Raw genomic sequence first — 17,676 nt, forward strand, 5'->3', positions numbered from 1 at the left:
CATGGAGGGGGGCAGACCTGGATTTTTTTTTACTAGTTGAGCAGAGACCAAGTGGAGCTTTTGCCACATGCGGGAGGTGGGTTTGGGCTTTTGGCAGCAGGAAAAGTAAGGTTTCTCAGCCACCTCTTTAAATGTTTGATTAGTTAATGTCAAAGGCCAGTATAGAATGTGATTTTTAGCCAGGTAAGTAATGTCCTGATTTCAGATTATGTTCAAAGTACTGCATAATTATGTTCCAGAATTTAAGTTTATATTTAAAACAAAATAAGTTTCTAACCTTTATGGCTGGGAAGATAGACTTCAAAAACAGGACTCAAGTGTAACCAATACCATAATGTCTGCAGACTCAGGCAGACAGGCTGAGACAATGCCTCTAATAGAAATGTGAACTCCCCTGCTTGTTATGAAGCCTAATCATAACAATAACATATTATTCTAGTACTGACTGCTTTAGCAATAATATCCAGCAGATGTGCCCCTTGCTGGATGTAGGGACAGGTTCTGGGGTGGGAGTGGAGGTGGAGGAGCAATGGAGCAACTAACTGCGGTCAAGAATGGTTAGGGTTAGGAATGAGGAAATGAAACACTCTCTCCCAAAATTTTAAGTGACAAAGAAAAGATATACCCCCTTCCTAGTGCCAAGCTTGTGTCCAGTGACCCTTGTTATGAGAGCTGCTTGTTGGGCAGTGTGTTAATCTCCTTTCAGACTTCTTCAGTTAATCTCTTCTTTATAGACAAATGACTTGTGCTCCTTGTCCCGTAATTCACAAGGCAAATAAGGATTTGCTTAGCGAGACACTCCCAAGGCTGGCAAACCCAAACTGTAAGAACCCTAACATTTTTAAAACTTTTGTTTTTAAATCTCCAAACTAGCTGCCGGTTCGGTGCAAGTGTTGGGAAGGAGTTCAGAACATCCACTTTTTAGCCAGATTGATTCATATGTCCTTAATCATAACCGGTACTCAGTCACCCATTTCCTGCCAGTGCTCCAGGTCCGTAAAACGCGGGCCGGAGTGAGTGCTGCAGGCACCAACCAGTCTAAAGGATCAATGCACGTTCTTCCATGGAACATTTTATTAGAACAAAAGCACAAGTAACATTGTCGACCTATGTGAGTCTTGTTATTAGTCTCACAATATCTTGTATTTTCCTTAATGTCCCAGGACCTGGAATCAGTTGGTGATCTGAGACTCTCCATTTTTTGTTGTTTTGTTTTTTAACGTCTGTTTTTAGCCCTCAAAGTTGTGGAGAAAAACTTGAAAATGTGAATCTCAAAGACCAGAAGACAAACTAAAAGAATCCCAAGATCATTGGCTTGAAAATAATGAGACTTTAAACTTAATCCCATTCATAATTTTGAATGCTTCAATATGACTAATTTGGGAGTAGGAGGATTGTATCAGATGAATAGATTCGAAAGCCAGAAGGGGCCATTGTGATAATCTAGTCTGATCTTCTGTATAATACAGGCCATAGAACTTCCCCAAGGTAATTCCTAGAGCAGATCTTTTAGGAAAACATCCAGTCTTGACTTTAAAATTACCGGTGATGGAGAATCCCCCACAAACCTTGGTAAATTATTCCAATGATTAATACTCTCACTATGAAAAATCTACACCTTATTTCCAGTCTGAATTTGTCTAGTTTCAACTTCCAGCCAATGGATCACGTTATACCTTTCTCTGCTAGACTGAAGAGCCCATCTAGGTACCTACAGACTGTAATCAAGTCATCCCTGAACGTTTTCTTTGTTAAGCTAAATAGAGAGACTCAAGGAGCCCAATCACTATGCGGCATGTTTCTGATCCTTCAGTCATTCTCATGGCTCTTCTATGACCCCTCTCCAGTTTATCAACGTCCTTCTTGAATTGTGGGCACCAGAAGTGGACACAGTATTCCAGAAGCAGTCACACCAGTGCCAAATGGAGAGATAAAATAACCTCTCTACTCCTACTCGAAATTTCTCTGTTTCTGCATCACAGGATTGCATGAGCTCTTTTGACACATCATCACATTGGGAGCTCATTTTCAGCTGACTATTAACCTCCATCTGCAGGTTTTTTTTTCAGAGCACTGCTTCCCAGGATAGAGCCCCCGCCTCATGCCAGCATGGCCTATGTTTTTGTTCCCAGTTGTATACTTTTATATGTATAATGTATAATGCTTGCGTGTGCCCACTTTACCAAGCAACCTAGATCATTCTGAATTAGTGATCTGTCCTTTTCATTATTTACCACTCCCCCAATTTGTGTCATCTGCAATTATCATTTATTTTATGTTTTCTTTTAGGTCATTGATAAAGATGTTAAACAACACAGGGCCAAGAACCAATCCCTGAAGTGTCCCACAGGAAACACACCCACCCCATGTTCTTTCTTTTTTACAATACTATGATAAATTTTGTACAAAGTATGCTTTGTGAAGTATCATTTCATAACTCATAATCTGCTGAACATTATTGTCCTGGTAAAATATGTACAGCAGCATTATATATGAAATTATGAAAGATTCCACAATCCAGATTGTACCCTGGGAAATATCACAGTGATGTTTCCCCATTTACAGTTACATTTTGAGACCTAGGAGTTAGTCATTTTTAATCCATGTAATGTGAGTCATGATAAGTTTATATCATTCTAGCTTTTTAATCAAAATCTCATGCAGCACCAAGTCAAATGCCTTACAGAAGCCTAAGTATTTTACATCAACACTATTACCTTTATCATCCAAACTAGTAATCTCATCAAAATACATGTAAGTTTGGCAGGCTCTATTTTCCATAAATCCTGTTCATTTGCATTAATTACACTACCTTCTTTTATTTCTTTATTAATCGAGACACATATCAGTCGCTCCATTGTCTTGCCCAGGACTGATGTCAGGCTGACTGGCTGATAATTACCTGGGTCATCCCTTTTGCCCTTTTAAAAATTGGCAAAACATTAGCTTTCTACCAGTCTTTCAGAACTTCCCAAGTGTTCCTAGACTTACTGAAAGTCAACATTAATGGTCCAGTGAACCCCTCAGTCAGCCATTTTAAAACTCCTGGATGCAAGTTATCTGGACCTACTGATTTTAAAAAGTCTGACTTTAGGAGCCACAGAGATACTAGTAAAAAGAAAAGGAGGACTTGTGGCACCTTAGAGACTAACAAATTTATTTGAGCATAAGCTTTCGTGAGCTACAGCTCACTTCATCAGATGCATTCAGTGGGCTGGAGCCCATGAAAGCTTATGCTCAAATAAATTGGTTAGTCTCTAAGGTGCCACAAGTCCTGTTCTTTTTGCGGATACAGACTAACATGGCTGCTACTCTGAAACCAGAGATACTAGTGGCATGCAAAGAGTATTACCATCACCATATGATGACATTTCATCATCTGTTTCTCCCCCCCCCCATACAGAACACAAATATTTATTGAACACTTCTGTGTTTTCTGCATTATTATTGATAATTCTGCCATTTCAGCTAGTAAGGGACCATTACTATTGTAAGGATTCTTTTTGTTCCTAGTATGTTTTAAAAGTTAATTATTGTTCTTAACACTGCTGACCATAGATTTCTTCTTGTGTCCCTTGGCTCCTCTTGTCAATTTTCTACAATTCCTAACTTCTTCTGATTTTATATTCATTACTGTCAACTTCTCCTTTCTGCCATTTGTATATATATATTTACAGGTTCCTTTACTTCCCCTCAACCAGTTTTGTTTTTAACCAGGACAGTCTGCTTCTTCACTAGGTTGTGGGATTGTCGGTTTTTCAGCAACTAGTAAAGTGTTCTTAAATGATTCCCAATTATCATTCACATTTTTCTGATTATATTTTTCCTCTCAGCTGATTTGAATCATAATTGATTTTAGCTTTGTGCAATTAGCCCTATTAAAGCACCAAGTGTATATATTACTAGCCTGGACTAGCTTATACATTATAGAAGTCATGATCACTTGTACCTAAGCTCCCATTAACTTTTAGTTCTGTGATCAGTTCCTCTCTATCTGTTAGGAGAAGAATTCCCCCCACATTGGCTGCAACACTTTCTGAGTTAGGAAATTGTCATCTATAAAGTTCAAGGATGTTTTAGTACTGGCACCGTGAGACCTCCAGCATATGCCACTCAAACTGAAGTCCCCTATGATCCCATACTGTAGATAGCGGTGTAAGGAAGTGGTCATCCTGTTCCCTAATGTGAGTTGGTGGAGGCCCCAACTAGTACCCTACCTTGTGCTTTAACTGTTAGGACATTGATCCATAAGCATTCAAGATCATTTTCTTCTGAGTTATCAGTGATTTGGAAACACTAATGTCATTTTTGATATAGAGTTCCATTCCCCCTTCCCATGGGCGGTGCGTGAACCGCAAGCTGGGGGAGGCAACCCCCCAGCCCTGCCCCTTCCAGCTGAGGCCCGCCTGATTCCCCCTCCCCGCTAGAGCCCAGAGCCCCCATGACCATGGCCACCGGCCCAGTCTCACCCCAGGCTAGCCCCCCAACCCCAAAGGAGCACCGGGAGGGTGGGCAGTGCGCAGCCGCAACCCCCCCTGCCCCCAAGCCGAAGCACTGGGGGCGGGAGGACTAGAGCGCACACAGGGAGTGGTGCTAAGCAGGGGGCGGGGCCATGCCTCCCCCAGCCTATGCAACCTGCCGCCCGTGCCCCTCCCCTTTTTTCCCATTCTATCTATCCTAAATAGATTATAACCATTTAGAAACAGTGGCACCAAAAGGCCCCAAACTGATTGGAGGCCCATTGTATCGTGTGTGTGTGTGCGCAGAGCAAATGACAGTCCCCAAAGAGCCCACAGTCTTAAATTTAAGACCAGATGTAACAAGTGGGTATAACAAGAGGATGGGGGTAACAGTAAAATACAGCTATCAGCATGCTATAGGTATGATGTCATGTTTTATTTTTACATCATAAAAGCATGTGAGTAGAGTTGTCCCATCTGGCCACTTGCCCAGTCACTATCAGTTTGCAGTGTTTTGTAGACATTACAGTAAAAGTGGGTCTCTAGGCGGAATTACAAGAGGGAGTGGTTTCGTAGATTAGTGCAAAGATGATGATCGACATGTGTGTCAGTGACCCTCTGCAACTCATGTGACAAATGCTGGTTTCAGCATGAACTCCCCCTCTGCAACTTGCACTGCCCTGGATGGAGGAGAAGCTATAACAAGGGAGTCAACAGGGCAGCAGGCCACGGTCCATCCATGCTCCTGGGAGAAGGGAGAATGAACAATTGTGCTGAGGGACCGGCAATATAACTGAGATTGGGATTTCCCACAGAACTTTGGGCTCCACATGGTTAGCAGGCCACACCTCTATCCCTTCCATCCCACAGCTTTAAATATAACTTTCCCTCTTCTGTGTGCTTTGGGTGGAAGGAGCTGATTTAGCTCTTGGAGTCTGCACTCTGTTCACATCTCTCCCTGTTAACTTCCATTGATGTCAGTGGGAGTTAGAAGCCTAAATACCTCTGTGGATCTGGACCTTAGTGTGTCTGTGCTTCACTCCCCCATTAGTAGGCACTTCTCTACCTCACAGAGCTGCTGTGAGGATGAATACGTTAGATTGTGAGGTGCTCAGACACTGTGGTAATGGAGGCCATACAAGTACCCAAGATAGATAGCCATCACACTCTGTTTCCTCACCAAGATGAGTATTTATCTGCACACTGCTTTGTTGGTGTTCCTCCAGCTGGATTAAACTTGGATTTTGTTGCAAACACCCAACTCAGCCCAAGTTGGTTGAGGTTCACAGGCCTTTCAAGGAAAACAAGCAGTTTTGAGCAGCCCTTGGCTGACAGTTTAATGACAAAACCACATGAAGCTTGGTGATTTTTTTGAATGAGTTTTATTGTGAATATTTGTGGTGGTTTTTGCACCTGAATTTCAAAGCAGAACTCATGGCCTCCAAACGTGTGTGAATCCCAATGGAATCATGGCTGCTGTGTTTGGCACAGCTCTGTTTGTAAATCTAAACTGGTGACAGTTACCCTGAAGAGCATAAGAACACTTGAAAATAAAAGCACACAGAGAATTAGTGTCCAAAAGTGGGTCAAGTTTTGGGCCGTTCACAACTTATAACAGTGCCCTTTTAAACAAGATGGGATCAAGCTGTAAAATTTGGTTATGGATCTGTATTTTGAACATCCCCATTTCAGTGGGTGCTTAAATCTGGGGTTTTGGTTAAGCCTATAATAAAGCTAGAGACCACTTGCAAAGGTCTCATCTGGATCCAGGTTTGGAGTGTGAACACCTCTGATGTTCAGGGATGCTTGGATCAAATGCTTTGATCTGGCTTATTATTAGCAGATGGGCCATTTCCAAAATTTGGGTCTGGATCATACCTTGGTCCCATCTCTACTTTTTGACCAAACCTGGGTCCCATTGAAGTCAATGACAAAACTTTTTTTGACTTTACAGGGACTTTGATTTGGCCCTTTCAGAGATTTCAGAATTGAAGCTTTGGACTCAAACAGAAAGTGCAGGATTTGCAAACCCTCAAGACAAGTGATGACATTTCTACTTGCAGTAATTACAAAATAAAGCACTACAATAATTCAAAAAGATATGGCTAGAATAATCTGTGCTGTGAGAGTAACGTCAAACCTCATAAATGATCTAAGATGCATGTCTGTGACTGAGACTGGGTTGCAAAGTCTGTTCATTTAACACAGACTGAAACAGGATTTGGCTGGATTACAGTGCCTCCCGGGAAGCACCACTGCAGAAAAGAGGCTTTTAGTGACCAAATGCACTTTTTCTTTTGTTTCTTACAATTAGTTTTATTTTTTATCTTGGGTAAGTATTGTTTAAGTTTTGGCAGTAATCTAAACTTCCTTGCTTATCTCTGCTACAAAGACAGCCAGATCATGGAATCCAGTTACAATACATTTGTCCCCTGTTCTGGTTACAACACAGTTGCAATTATTTGTAGTGTAGACAGAATCTTATTCATTCCCCCTGACTTAGCTGCATTTGAAGTGTAGATAGGCCATAACTGTTTACCCTTCTACTTTTAAGCTGTTGTCATTTGGCTCCTGAAACCTACAATGTATCCCTCTGTCCCTTTAAGGCCACCAGTCAGATCAATCTGAGATATCTAGAACTGTTGTCAGAGTGTGCAGATGTCACAGCAGGAGATGGAATCTGAACCTCTCTTTTGCTTACCTTGCTGCAATCATTTCACAAGTTCTCCAGGCATCATACCTTTCAGTCTGGACAAGATCTGAATTCCTAATGTAATAATCAAAAATCTTTAAACACCAAAGCACTTTCGACTGGCCCATCTGTGTATCATAAAGTAATAAGAAAAGACTAACCTCGTTTTACCCTTTTGCAGATCACCTTTAAGTGCAATGCAAGTTTATGGTGCTTTAAGAACAGCAAACATTGTAACATACATTATGGACCTGCTCCAGCATCCATTCAAATCAATGACCAAACTCACATTGACTTCAGTGGGAGTGGCAGTGGGTCCTATATATTAATGTCAGATCTCTGCAAACAGGTTCAAGGGAGGGGGAAAGATTTGTTAGTTTAGGAGGCATAGAGAACAGACAATCAAGTTTCTACAGAAATCATCCTCAGGTGGCTTACTTACTATAAGTCTTGGAATATTGGTTTCTAGACTGAAGGAGTCACTGGGCTATTCTGTAGTTTTCTTTTTAACCATGTTTTGGTTTGGTTTTTTCCCACTTACATTGTCAGCTGTACCATAATTGATTACAACTGAGGTTTCAGTTCCTTAATAGTGATGGTGAAAAATATTCCCCTAGGCTAGATAGCACTGAAGAATTGAGGGCCTATTTCCAAATGTGGATGCTCAAATTATGGCACCCAGTTCGGCACGGAGGTGATTGTGTATCAGCTCGAGTGCCCCCGTGCAAACTGGTCACCCAGCGTACACGTGCAACGTTGAAAATCAAGCTCCCTGATTCTAATGGTTGCTTTTTCCACTCTTTTCCTCTCAGCTCAAGATGGCTTTTGTGTCCACACTGAACAGGAAGATCAAGAGCTCTCATTTGCAGAATGGCATCGATACGGAAAATCAGGAAACCAAAACCAACTACACATGGCTTCCTCCCAACTTGCCCAGTAAGTGCACATGGAAGCCAGGGAAGCCCATCTCCAAGTCGCCTCATTCCCACGTGCCCTTGTAAGTAACTCTCTTGTGCTAGTTATGTTCAGACTGTTTTATATCCTCCCTACTGCAGGAAATTCAGGGCCTCGCTCCGTGCCTCAAGGTTCCACTAGAACGTTCGTAGTCAGAATTCATCATTTAAAGCCATGATTTTATGTCTAAAAACTGCTATTACTTTTCCCAAAAGGGGGTCCTCTGATCCACTAATATTTCCTGTCCACTCACAACTGCCCTCTCTCTTTCACCATGACGAGGGTTGACTTCAATTCCGGATTGCCCAGCAGCTCTCCTGCAAACCAGACCCATAGGGATCTGAAGTTAGGCACCAGAAAACAAGGCACCCAACATGAGTGGGCACTGTTGGAGACTGCAGCCATAATGAATATAGAACCTTCTAACCTATTGTTCCCACCCTCTCGGTATAGATTTGTTAATGTGTTAACTAAGGACCCAGTTCGGTCACCTTTACTCACATTGAGGGGTACTTTATTCTGGGAGCAGTCCCACTGAACTCAATAAGACTACTCATGGAGTAAGCTACTGGAACTCAGCATGAGTAAGGATAGCACCATCAGGCAGTAAAGGAATATTCAGTTTCCTCAGATCAGTATCAAGGCAACAGTCCTTCCTCCGGTGCCCAGACCAAGTAACTTGACAGGAAGGAAGGGGGAATCTATTCTCCCAATCCCACAGGCTGCATCATGCGAGCTGGGCCCACTTTATGGCAGCTACTCCACAGCCCTAGCATTCCTTTGCCATAGAGAAGGGTGTCAATGTCTTACCAGTCCAGTGTTGGACCTTGTCACTGCCTCATTTTCCCCTTTTGGGGCTTCCCAATAACTGTCCCAGACTCTCATGTGGGAAAAACAACACCTCTTCTTGGGCCTCGTTTATTAAAGTATCGCAGTTCAAATATTTCAAATCCAAACCAGGCTTCCCCCACTCCATGGTTTGTTCAGTCCTTTGTTGGGCTCACAAGTTCTTTCCAAATCCCAGGTCCTGCTGTCTGATGTTTCCTCAGCCTCCTCCCTCATCATGCTTTTGCTCTGGTCCTTTGTGGCAGGTAGCTCTAGCCAGTCCCTTTCACCAGGCTAGAGCTGGGAGCTCCATCCTTTCAGACCCTGGATCCCCTCTTGATCCCTTGCAAAAGCCTCTCTGAATGTCTTTCACCTTCATTGCCCTTGTGTCAGGGCTTCAGGCCCCAGGGTCTCTCAAAACTCCCTCTAACCAGGGGAACTCTGTCAGGCCCACTCAGATTCTCTGGAGAGACCTCCCCTAAGTCTTTTCTAGCCCCTGGTCTCCCACCCTCTGCTGGAGTAGGCTTCATCCTAGAGGAAGCCCCATCTCTTGGCTTACCATCACATGATTCCTGATAATCTGACCCAACCCAAACCCAACCTTTGGGACCAGATGACAAGGCATAGGGGAGGCTGAGCCCAAATCCCTTAAAGGGCCAGTCCACCCTATGATAAAGTGGATCTACAAAGTAAGATTCAAGGATCCCATTCCCTGATTTACCACTTCCTTGCCTCTGACCCCCAGACCCATCCTGTGGTAGACCAAGAATCTCTACAGATCTAGGCTCATAATAGTGCAGAGTTTGTGCCCCAGATCATGCACCCAGGGCCAGCAAACTTGCCCTGATTGCACTGAAAAAGGGCAAGATGCTCCTCTGAATGAGCACCTTTTCCACATGGTAGAATTTGTTTGGTCTACACCAAGTGGCGGTGATGTGAGGCAACATAAAATAATTACTAATACTTTTCACTCCTACCTTTTTGTTTGAGGATCTCAAAGCACTTTACAAACATTAATTTATTAGGTGTTAACCCACCCCACCCTTCTGAGGTATTATCATTTTGCAGATGGGGAAATTGATGCAAAAGAAATTAAGTGACTTTCCCAAGGCCATAGGGAGGCTATGGCAGAACTAGGGATTGAATCCACATTTCCTGAGTCCTAGTCCAGTGCCATGTCCCCAGTCCCACCCTCCTTCTCTGTTTCGTGCCATATTGATGTAACTCGCTAATGCAGCACTGCCCAAAAGAAATGTGTGGCTCTTTAATGGTCCTGCAAGCCAACCCAGACAGACCTATGAAAATAAGAACTTCCCCAAAAGTCCAGAAAGACTACCAGTCCTCAAGTCTAACTCTGAACAACTGGTGGGCCTAAGACCAAAGGTAATATCAATACAGGATTTGATACATCTTCTGACCGGGCAGCATTTCCTGTCCTTGCAGGATAGATGGACTCAATGAATTTTTGAAGGTATTCTAGCAACTGTCACATAGCCCACTGTTAGTTGGATCAGAAACTAATGTCTTGGGCCTGTGTCTATGATGGGCCCAATCTGGAACCCGTCATCCAAACACTTCTAAACTTTGTGGACATCTGTATCTGAATTTTGCAGTTTGAGGCAGTCTCTCATCCTAATATAAAGTACCATGACGGATCATGTGCCCCTCAAATGGCAATCTGAAATAAGGCTGCTCCATATGGAAAGCAATTACTTGTTGCTGTTTGACAGTGAGGCAATTCTCTTTACTAGTACAGCTTGAACAAAGAAAGACCCTCTAGACCGTTGTTACTTGGGTTTCTTAAAATTTGTGATGCAAAACAATTTTTTAATGTGTGCGTTTTGTGACTGCGGTATCCAAAGTCTATTTCCCAGCGAGCAGCTACCTCCTTTAGAGTGTCCATGTGATTTATTAGGCAACATCATTTAGTTTTACAGAGTTCCGGGAGTATCAGAGCTGCATGTTGTTAAAACATGTTGCTCAGAGATAGTGAAATTCTCACGTTTCTTACACTGCTTCTGAAACTTTGCAACTGTTCCTGCCTTTCTTGCCAGCGACAGTGCAATGTGGTGTCAAAGCCCTCCTCCCATCTTTAAACTGAAAACATGGAATACCAGTGAGAAATTCTGAATGACTAACAAAGGAGATTGTTCCACCCTTTGTCGTTAACTGTGATGTATTTAGCCACCTGATTAAACAATGCTTTGGAAATATAGTCCCTAAATTATCTTATTTATTTGCTGAATGTCTAGTGACTAAAGGAGAAGCTCTTTCAGTCAAATCAGTTTTCTTTTCAATATGCATGCTGACTGGGAATGACTTATTCTTTGGCAACATATGCTACCTCTGGGGAAATGTGAATGAGAAAATGAAGCACATGTGCAAATGATCATCTTGCAAAACTATTCTGGATCCCTTCCACCCAAGTGTACTCCTGTGTCTCTATCCAGATTCCAACTTGCCCTGATTCCTCCAGAAACACGGCACTCTTTATAGTTAAAGAAAATATGTACTACTCAGACCGCACTAATATACACCTTTGTATAGCACACTCTCCAGGGATATTTGGTATTTCTATAACAGGGTTAAAAAAAGAACTAGATAAGTTCATGGAGGATAGGTCCATCAATGGCTATTAGCCAGAATGGGCAGGGATAGTGTCCCTAGCCTCTGTTTGCCAGAAGCTGGGAATGGGTGACAGGGGATGGATCACTGGATGATTACCTGTTCTGTTCATTCTCTCTGGGGCACCTGGCATTGGCTGCTGTCAGAAGACACGATAGTGGGCTAGATGGACCTTTGGTCTGACCCAGTATGGCCATTCTTATGTTCTTTTACCTTGGCGTAAATGTCTAAATACAGACTACATTCTGGATTTCTATACCCAAGAATACATTGTGCAGTTCTGATCCTTGGGCAGTCTCAAGAACTGCAGCTAGCAGCTGGTGTAGCAAACCTCCAGACCTGCTGAGAGTCCAGTATAGATTGTGAGGGAGATTAGAAAAGGAAGAGTAGATCTTGGATCAGATGAAGTGGGTAATTACCTAAAGCTTCAGAACGGCACAGGTTTGAGCTGGTTCTTACATTGCCTGAGCCAGTTATGCTGCCTCATATAATCCAGTTAATGACCAATCAAGTCTCACATCCTGATATGATGAGGTTTTCCTCTGGGCATTTTATACAGTAGGATTCCTCACAAAGTAAAAGCAGGATTTCTGAAGTGGAACCCTCTCACTTCCACTAAGACACAGAACTGAAACCAAATGCAGTGATACTGCAATATTCCCAACAGCCATTCCAGTGAACCAAAGGCATTTCTCAGAGATCCTTTAGGCTCACACATTTCACAAAGAGCTTGGAAGCCCTGAGCCTAGACTCCTCCGCCTTGAAGAGCCTGGGGCTGGCCTCCTTAGTCACCCCGGATCCTGCCTGGGGCATAATAAAGCAAAAACTTTGTGCCAAACCCCTCAACCAGGGGTCCAGCAGCACTGCTGGGGAAGGCAGAGCCTCCCCTGGCCTATTATACCTGCCACCCATGGGTCAGGACTTTGTCTTATATAGGTGTCTATCACTCCAAACTCTCTGTCCCACTTTTTCACATTTGCTATCTGGTCACCCTAGTAAGGAGTGTCCATTTCCCTGCCACACGGACAGTTTCTGACTGCTGGTAAAGTCTTCTGACCATACCTGCTCTCCTCTGATCCTTGTCACTGATTTCTAGAGCAGAGTGAAAATGGTGATCTGTGTTTGTGTGTGTGTGTGTGTATGTATGTGAGTGTGTGTGTGTGTGTGTGTGTGTATATATATATATATATAATCCACAAGTATTGGTTTGAATTGAAAAGTGGATTCACTTTGGCCTTGCTTGCACCTCTCCTGTATTGCTTTCTGCAAACATAACCCACTAGTCAGCATGTGTTACATGTCCCAGTCTGGGCCAAACCAGAGAGGGTATAGGTCTATTACAGCTCTTATGGTGAAAGCTCTTTAGCTTAAACTGTAGGAACTCGTGCTTGTAGCTCTGGAGGGCCTTAGTTCAGTCCCTGGTATGAAGGCTGTTTGTGTGACGTGAGCATTTGAGCAGTTGCTTTACTCTTGGAATGTGAATTTTGAGCTCCCATGCTTGAACATTTATAGGTAGCAGAAGTGCCATGACAAATCCATGTTGGAGCTGATGTACAATGAACCATGCTGTACAATGAACTCATTGAGAGAAGCCATGGGCTAGGCCTGAGAATGATTCCTTGTGTCTGTCTGGGGCCTAAATATGTCTTTTTAACTAACAAATTTCCCCCTTTCTTCTGCTATGACTGTTTCTCTTCACTATCTGCTGGTCACTAGTAAAGGCAGTCAGTATGTTTTATAAAGGATGCTGTTTAATTCTACAAAACACCAGCCAAGGCACAGAGGCAGCTAAATAAGCCAGACAAGGATTTGACCACACTATTCATGCATCACACAGAGTTACTTTGTGTATGTGACAAACAAAGTTAAATTTTAACTCTGCGCTCACCAATAAACTTACTGTAGCCTTTTCTTTTCTAAGATTGACGCATTGGGTAAGGTCTCTGGGGCCTGCATAGGATCTCCTAACCCTCCTTATCTGCTCTCTTCCACTATATGGTCACCATTCCCTGAGATTCAAAGCCCTCAGAGCATCTTCAAGCCCTTCTCCTGGTAAGAGGAGTTATGCACACTCACTACAGAAACAAAGCCATGTGGCCTTTGGGACCAATCATGACTAACCAAGACAACTCACATTTTAAATATCAAATACTGAGTGTACGGAGTTGTGATCAAATCCATGGAGTGCAAAAAAAATATGCAACAATATTTGTCAGTTTTGAAGAAGTAAATCTGTATTTACTACCTTTATTACCAACAGGCCATATACGTCTTGGGTATTTCAAGGATGACATGGGTTCAGAGTTCAAATCACAATAGCAAATACGGGGTGTGTTTGTATATCTGAAATTGAATGGGAGGTGAACAACTCTGGGTTGTTACCCTCTTCAGAAGAAAAGTACTGAGAAGACCAACTCAAGGCAATGGCTCAGCTCTGCTTTAAGATATGGATTCAATAAACACACCCCTTGAGTAATCTTTTTTTCTGTAAGAGTAAAAGGTCCAAGGACATAAACTGCCAATCTACTTGGCCAAAGGCCATTTACATGTGTGTTATTTGCCTAGTAGCAGTGACATGCTCTAGTTCCGCTGGAGCTGAACAGATAAACTCAGGCCGGATGGCTATATTGCACCAGTCTAACAGAGCAGAATTTAGTCCTTTGTGGAAAAATCAGAGTTCTCTGCTACATGATAGGATAAATATTTCTCTCTGAACAAAGGGAGTTCAAGTCCTAAACTGCTGTAAACTGGCAAAATTCTATTTAAACTGATTGACACTAGATAAAACTCTGGCTCTGTTTGTGTTATAGACATGTGGACTGACACTCACATATTGAAAAAAAAATACTTGACACAAGTTTTTGGGGTTTGCTACTTAACTTTTCAGTACAGGCATACTACCGCCTTAATCTGCTAAGGGCATAGATTTGGGTATATTGACACTTGGAGCTGGGCGTGTGATTCGTAGCTTGAGAAGACATACCTACACCAGCTCTGATCAAGCCATTGTGCTAAAAATAGTGTAGCCACAGGGTCGTGAGCAGCAGGAGGGGTTAGCCACACCAAGTACATGTCTATGGTCTCAAAATGAGTACATATTCAGGGCAGCTAGCCCCTCCCACTGCTCGCACCGCCACAGCTACGTTCTATTTTTAGCACAACAGCTCACTCAAAGCTAGTGCGAGTATGTCTTCTCCAGCTTGGCATTATACCCCCAACTCAAAGTGAAGACATACTCCAAAGAGTTTGCAGCCATAGGCTCTTGGCAGAAAAAGCTGACAAGACTGATGTTTTTTATGGGACCAGCAAATAAAGGCACAACCAGTCATTTAAAGGGCACTGAACTCCAGATCTGGTTTATTCACCTGTGCACTCTTATTCCAAGTGAGTTATCAGAGTGAGTCTGATGCTAATAAACACATGATTCTCTAGCTAACGCTCTGGATTTGTGTGAATGAGAGACTACTTCTGGTCTGGAGTATCTATTTAAAATCTTGTTACCTGTGAGCAGCAATTCTTTGTTGGGATTTTACTCGCATACCCTTGTGGCATGAGAATTTCAAAGAATTCCTCTTTGGGGATGTATCTGAAGCATTGAGTAGCTGAATTATGACAGCATTGTCTTTAAACCCTCCAGTCCTTTAATGCGGTCAGAGCCCTTCTGGGGGACGGCATGGCTCCTCCAGGTCAGGCTACAGGTGGCCTCATACCAGCTGAACAGGCCTCTCTCTAACTCCACCCACTTGCAACCCAGCGAAGGAGCTGGGGAAGGGAAATTCATTACTCTATACAGATGGGTACATCTACTGTTCCCTCTGAGGGGGAAGTCATGCACTATGCAAGTCAGCATGGGCAGCTTCATTCCAATCAATGATGCTAGGAACTTTCACCCACCTGTGTAGCCACAGTTCACTTAGTATCCATGGAAAAGAGCCCAGGAAGAATAGATGGCCGGTGGGCCCAAAAGTTCAGATTCACAGACCTCCTGCGCACACACAGTGATGTGCTGGCAAATTTTCAATGAGGGCTCCTACAGAAGTTTTCAGCCTCCGCAGATGGTGCATGGGCCATACCTTGTATAAAATACATTCCCCTACTAAAAAAAATCAATCCATGTTTCTGCCCGCATCCTGGCCCAGTATTTCATGACCCACTGTGCTTAGCCATTTCTAGTTAACTCCCTTATCTGGAAGCTTTTCCTCAAAACAGCAACAGTGGTGGCAGGAGCTGTCCTGCAGCCTCTCCTCTCAGCAGTGGCTTGCTGGGTAAGCAGCTCCCTTCTGATAGAGGTCGAGTTGGTCAGCTGGGGAATGAGTCTCCTTAGGTTCTTGAGATGGGTGAGACTTACCTGACTGCTTACAGCCTTCCCTTGTATGTCTGTGAGTGGGTCTTAGCTAACTCGTATGGCTGGGCGAGCACCAACTGGCTCACAGACAACTGAAAACGTTAACACACACTGCTGGCCTCAACTTTTCTTGCTCACATTCACTGTGCAGATCCCGTATAAGGGTGCTGTGGGATGGGCTATACCTCACCCTTAGCTGGCTTATTTTATGTAAAAAATGTGTGTGTGTGCATGCGTGTGTGTGTGTGTGTGAGAGAGACAGAGAGAGAGAGAGAGAGATTTTTATTTATTTATTTATTTATTTATTTTTGCCCTATCTATCAGGTTACGTGAGTTTACATTTGCAAGGCTACCTTCACGAGGAAAGGGGCTACACATTTCTATTTATGAAAGCTATTTATGAGCTTTTCCTTCATGGGAGCTAAAAGGCCAACTCTGGTAACAGGTGGCTCTTCAAAGCCCCTTTCCAGCTGATCAGTGCATGCACAGCCGCAGGGCAAGGGAAGTAAGAGTGTGGAAGCAGTAAGAAGGGACGTTTGGTTTTTGAATGGGCAACAATGTCCTGTGAGTTGCATCCCAAAGGCAGCTAAAATGAAGTTATTCATTAGGCGGTGTGTCTGATCTAGGGGATGGTGGTATTTCCTACCATTATGGCACACCCTCCTGTAGTCCCATTGACAGAGATTGTTGCTGTTTTCCATCACTGATGCCTAGCATCATTAGTAACGTAGGCAATTAGCAATGGTCGTGTCCTGGAATCAAAATCTCCCTCAGCCCTCCTCTCCTGCAGCTCTCTTTCTCTCAAGTTTTGCTCTGGTTTCCTTTTTATGTGGATTTGGATGACAGTAACAGTTACCCTCAGTATATTTTTTTCTGCCTCCACTAACGCAGGCCGGAAGAAACAAACATCCTGCCAAATATTCTGAAGAAAGTTGGCCGCACCCCTCTGGTTCGAATCAACAAGATTGGGAAAGACTATGGACTGAAGTGTGAGCTCTGTGAGTATCCGACGCCCACTGCTCTTCTGTCAGGTTTTCTGAACTGAGTGGCAAGCGCAAAAGCTGGGGCGAACAAGGCCTCTTTTGTAAGAGAGTCAGTAACTAACTAAGGGTTGGGAAAGTGTGAAAAGAAGGTGGAGAAATATGGCATAGCTGGGATACTTCTAGACCTTTCCATTACAATTATTTATCAGAGCTAAAATAGTGGCCTGCATTTCAAACTGCAGTGTAACAAGCACCTGACTGATAGTAACCCCGGCCTTGCTCCAGTAAGATTGTCTTCGCGGAAAGACTCTTACTACTACGGTTACTAGCCCCACTGCCCAGCTGCGTTTTTGTTACTGCTCGAACTTACGTACTCTGTGAGTTTAATCTCCATTTTTTAAAAATAGGATGTGTGTTGTTGAGCTACTCAGCCACTTGCAATACTGAGTGTAACTGAGGAGTATCAGGGTCACAAGGTCAGCAGTTTTGGAGGGAGAAGATCTCAGAGCTGATGTAGCTGCTGCTCCTGTTCTTTGACGGAGCCTGGGGGAACGGCAAAACGGTGCAAAAGAATCTATTCTGTATGGCCCACATTAGTGTAGTACCTGAACGCTACACAATCTCTAATGTATTTATCCTCACCACACCCCTGTTAGGTAGGGAAGTGTTATTATCCCCATTTTACGGATGAAGAACTGAGCACAAAGAGGCTGAATAATTTGCCCAAAATCACACAGAAAGAAAGGGGACTGGAATGCAGATCGCTGAAGTCTTAGGCTACTGCTCTAACCA

General features: G+C 43.3%; 1 protein-coding gene across 1 annotated transcript in view; it reads left to right on the forward strand.

Annotated features, from left to right (window-relative positions):
- Nucleotides 1-7,970: 7,970 nt before the first annotated feature.
- LOC141997137 (cystathionine beta-synthase-like) overlaps nt 7,971-17,676 on the forward strand; it is a 61,354-nt gene continuing 51,648 nt past the window's right edge. The window contains exons 1-2 of the mRNA XM_074969431.1: nt 7,971-8,149; nt 16,793-16,899. Coding sequence (XP_074825532.1) covers nt 7,971-8,149; nt 16,793-16,899 — 286 coding nt within the window. The remainder of the gene's footprint in view (nt 8,150-16,792; nt 16,900-17,676) is intronic.

Source organism: Natator depressus, chromosome 1 (assembly GCF_965152275.1).
Source record: "Natator depressus isolate rNatDep1 chromosome 1, rNatDep2.hap1, whole genome shotgun sequence".
Classification (NCBI taxonomy): Eukaryota; Metazoa; Chordata; order Testudines; family Cheloniidae; genus Natator; species Natator depressus.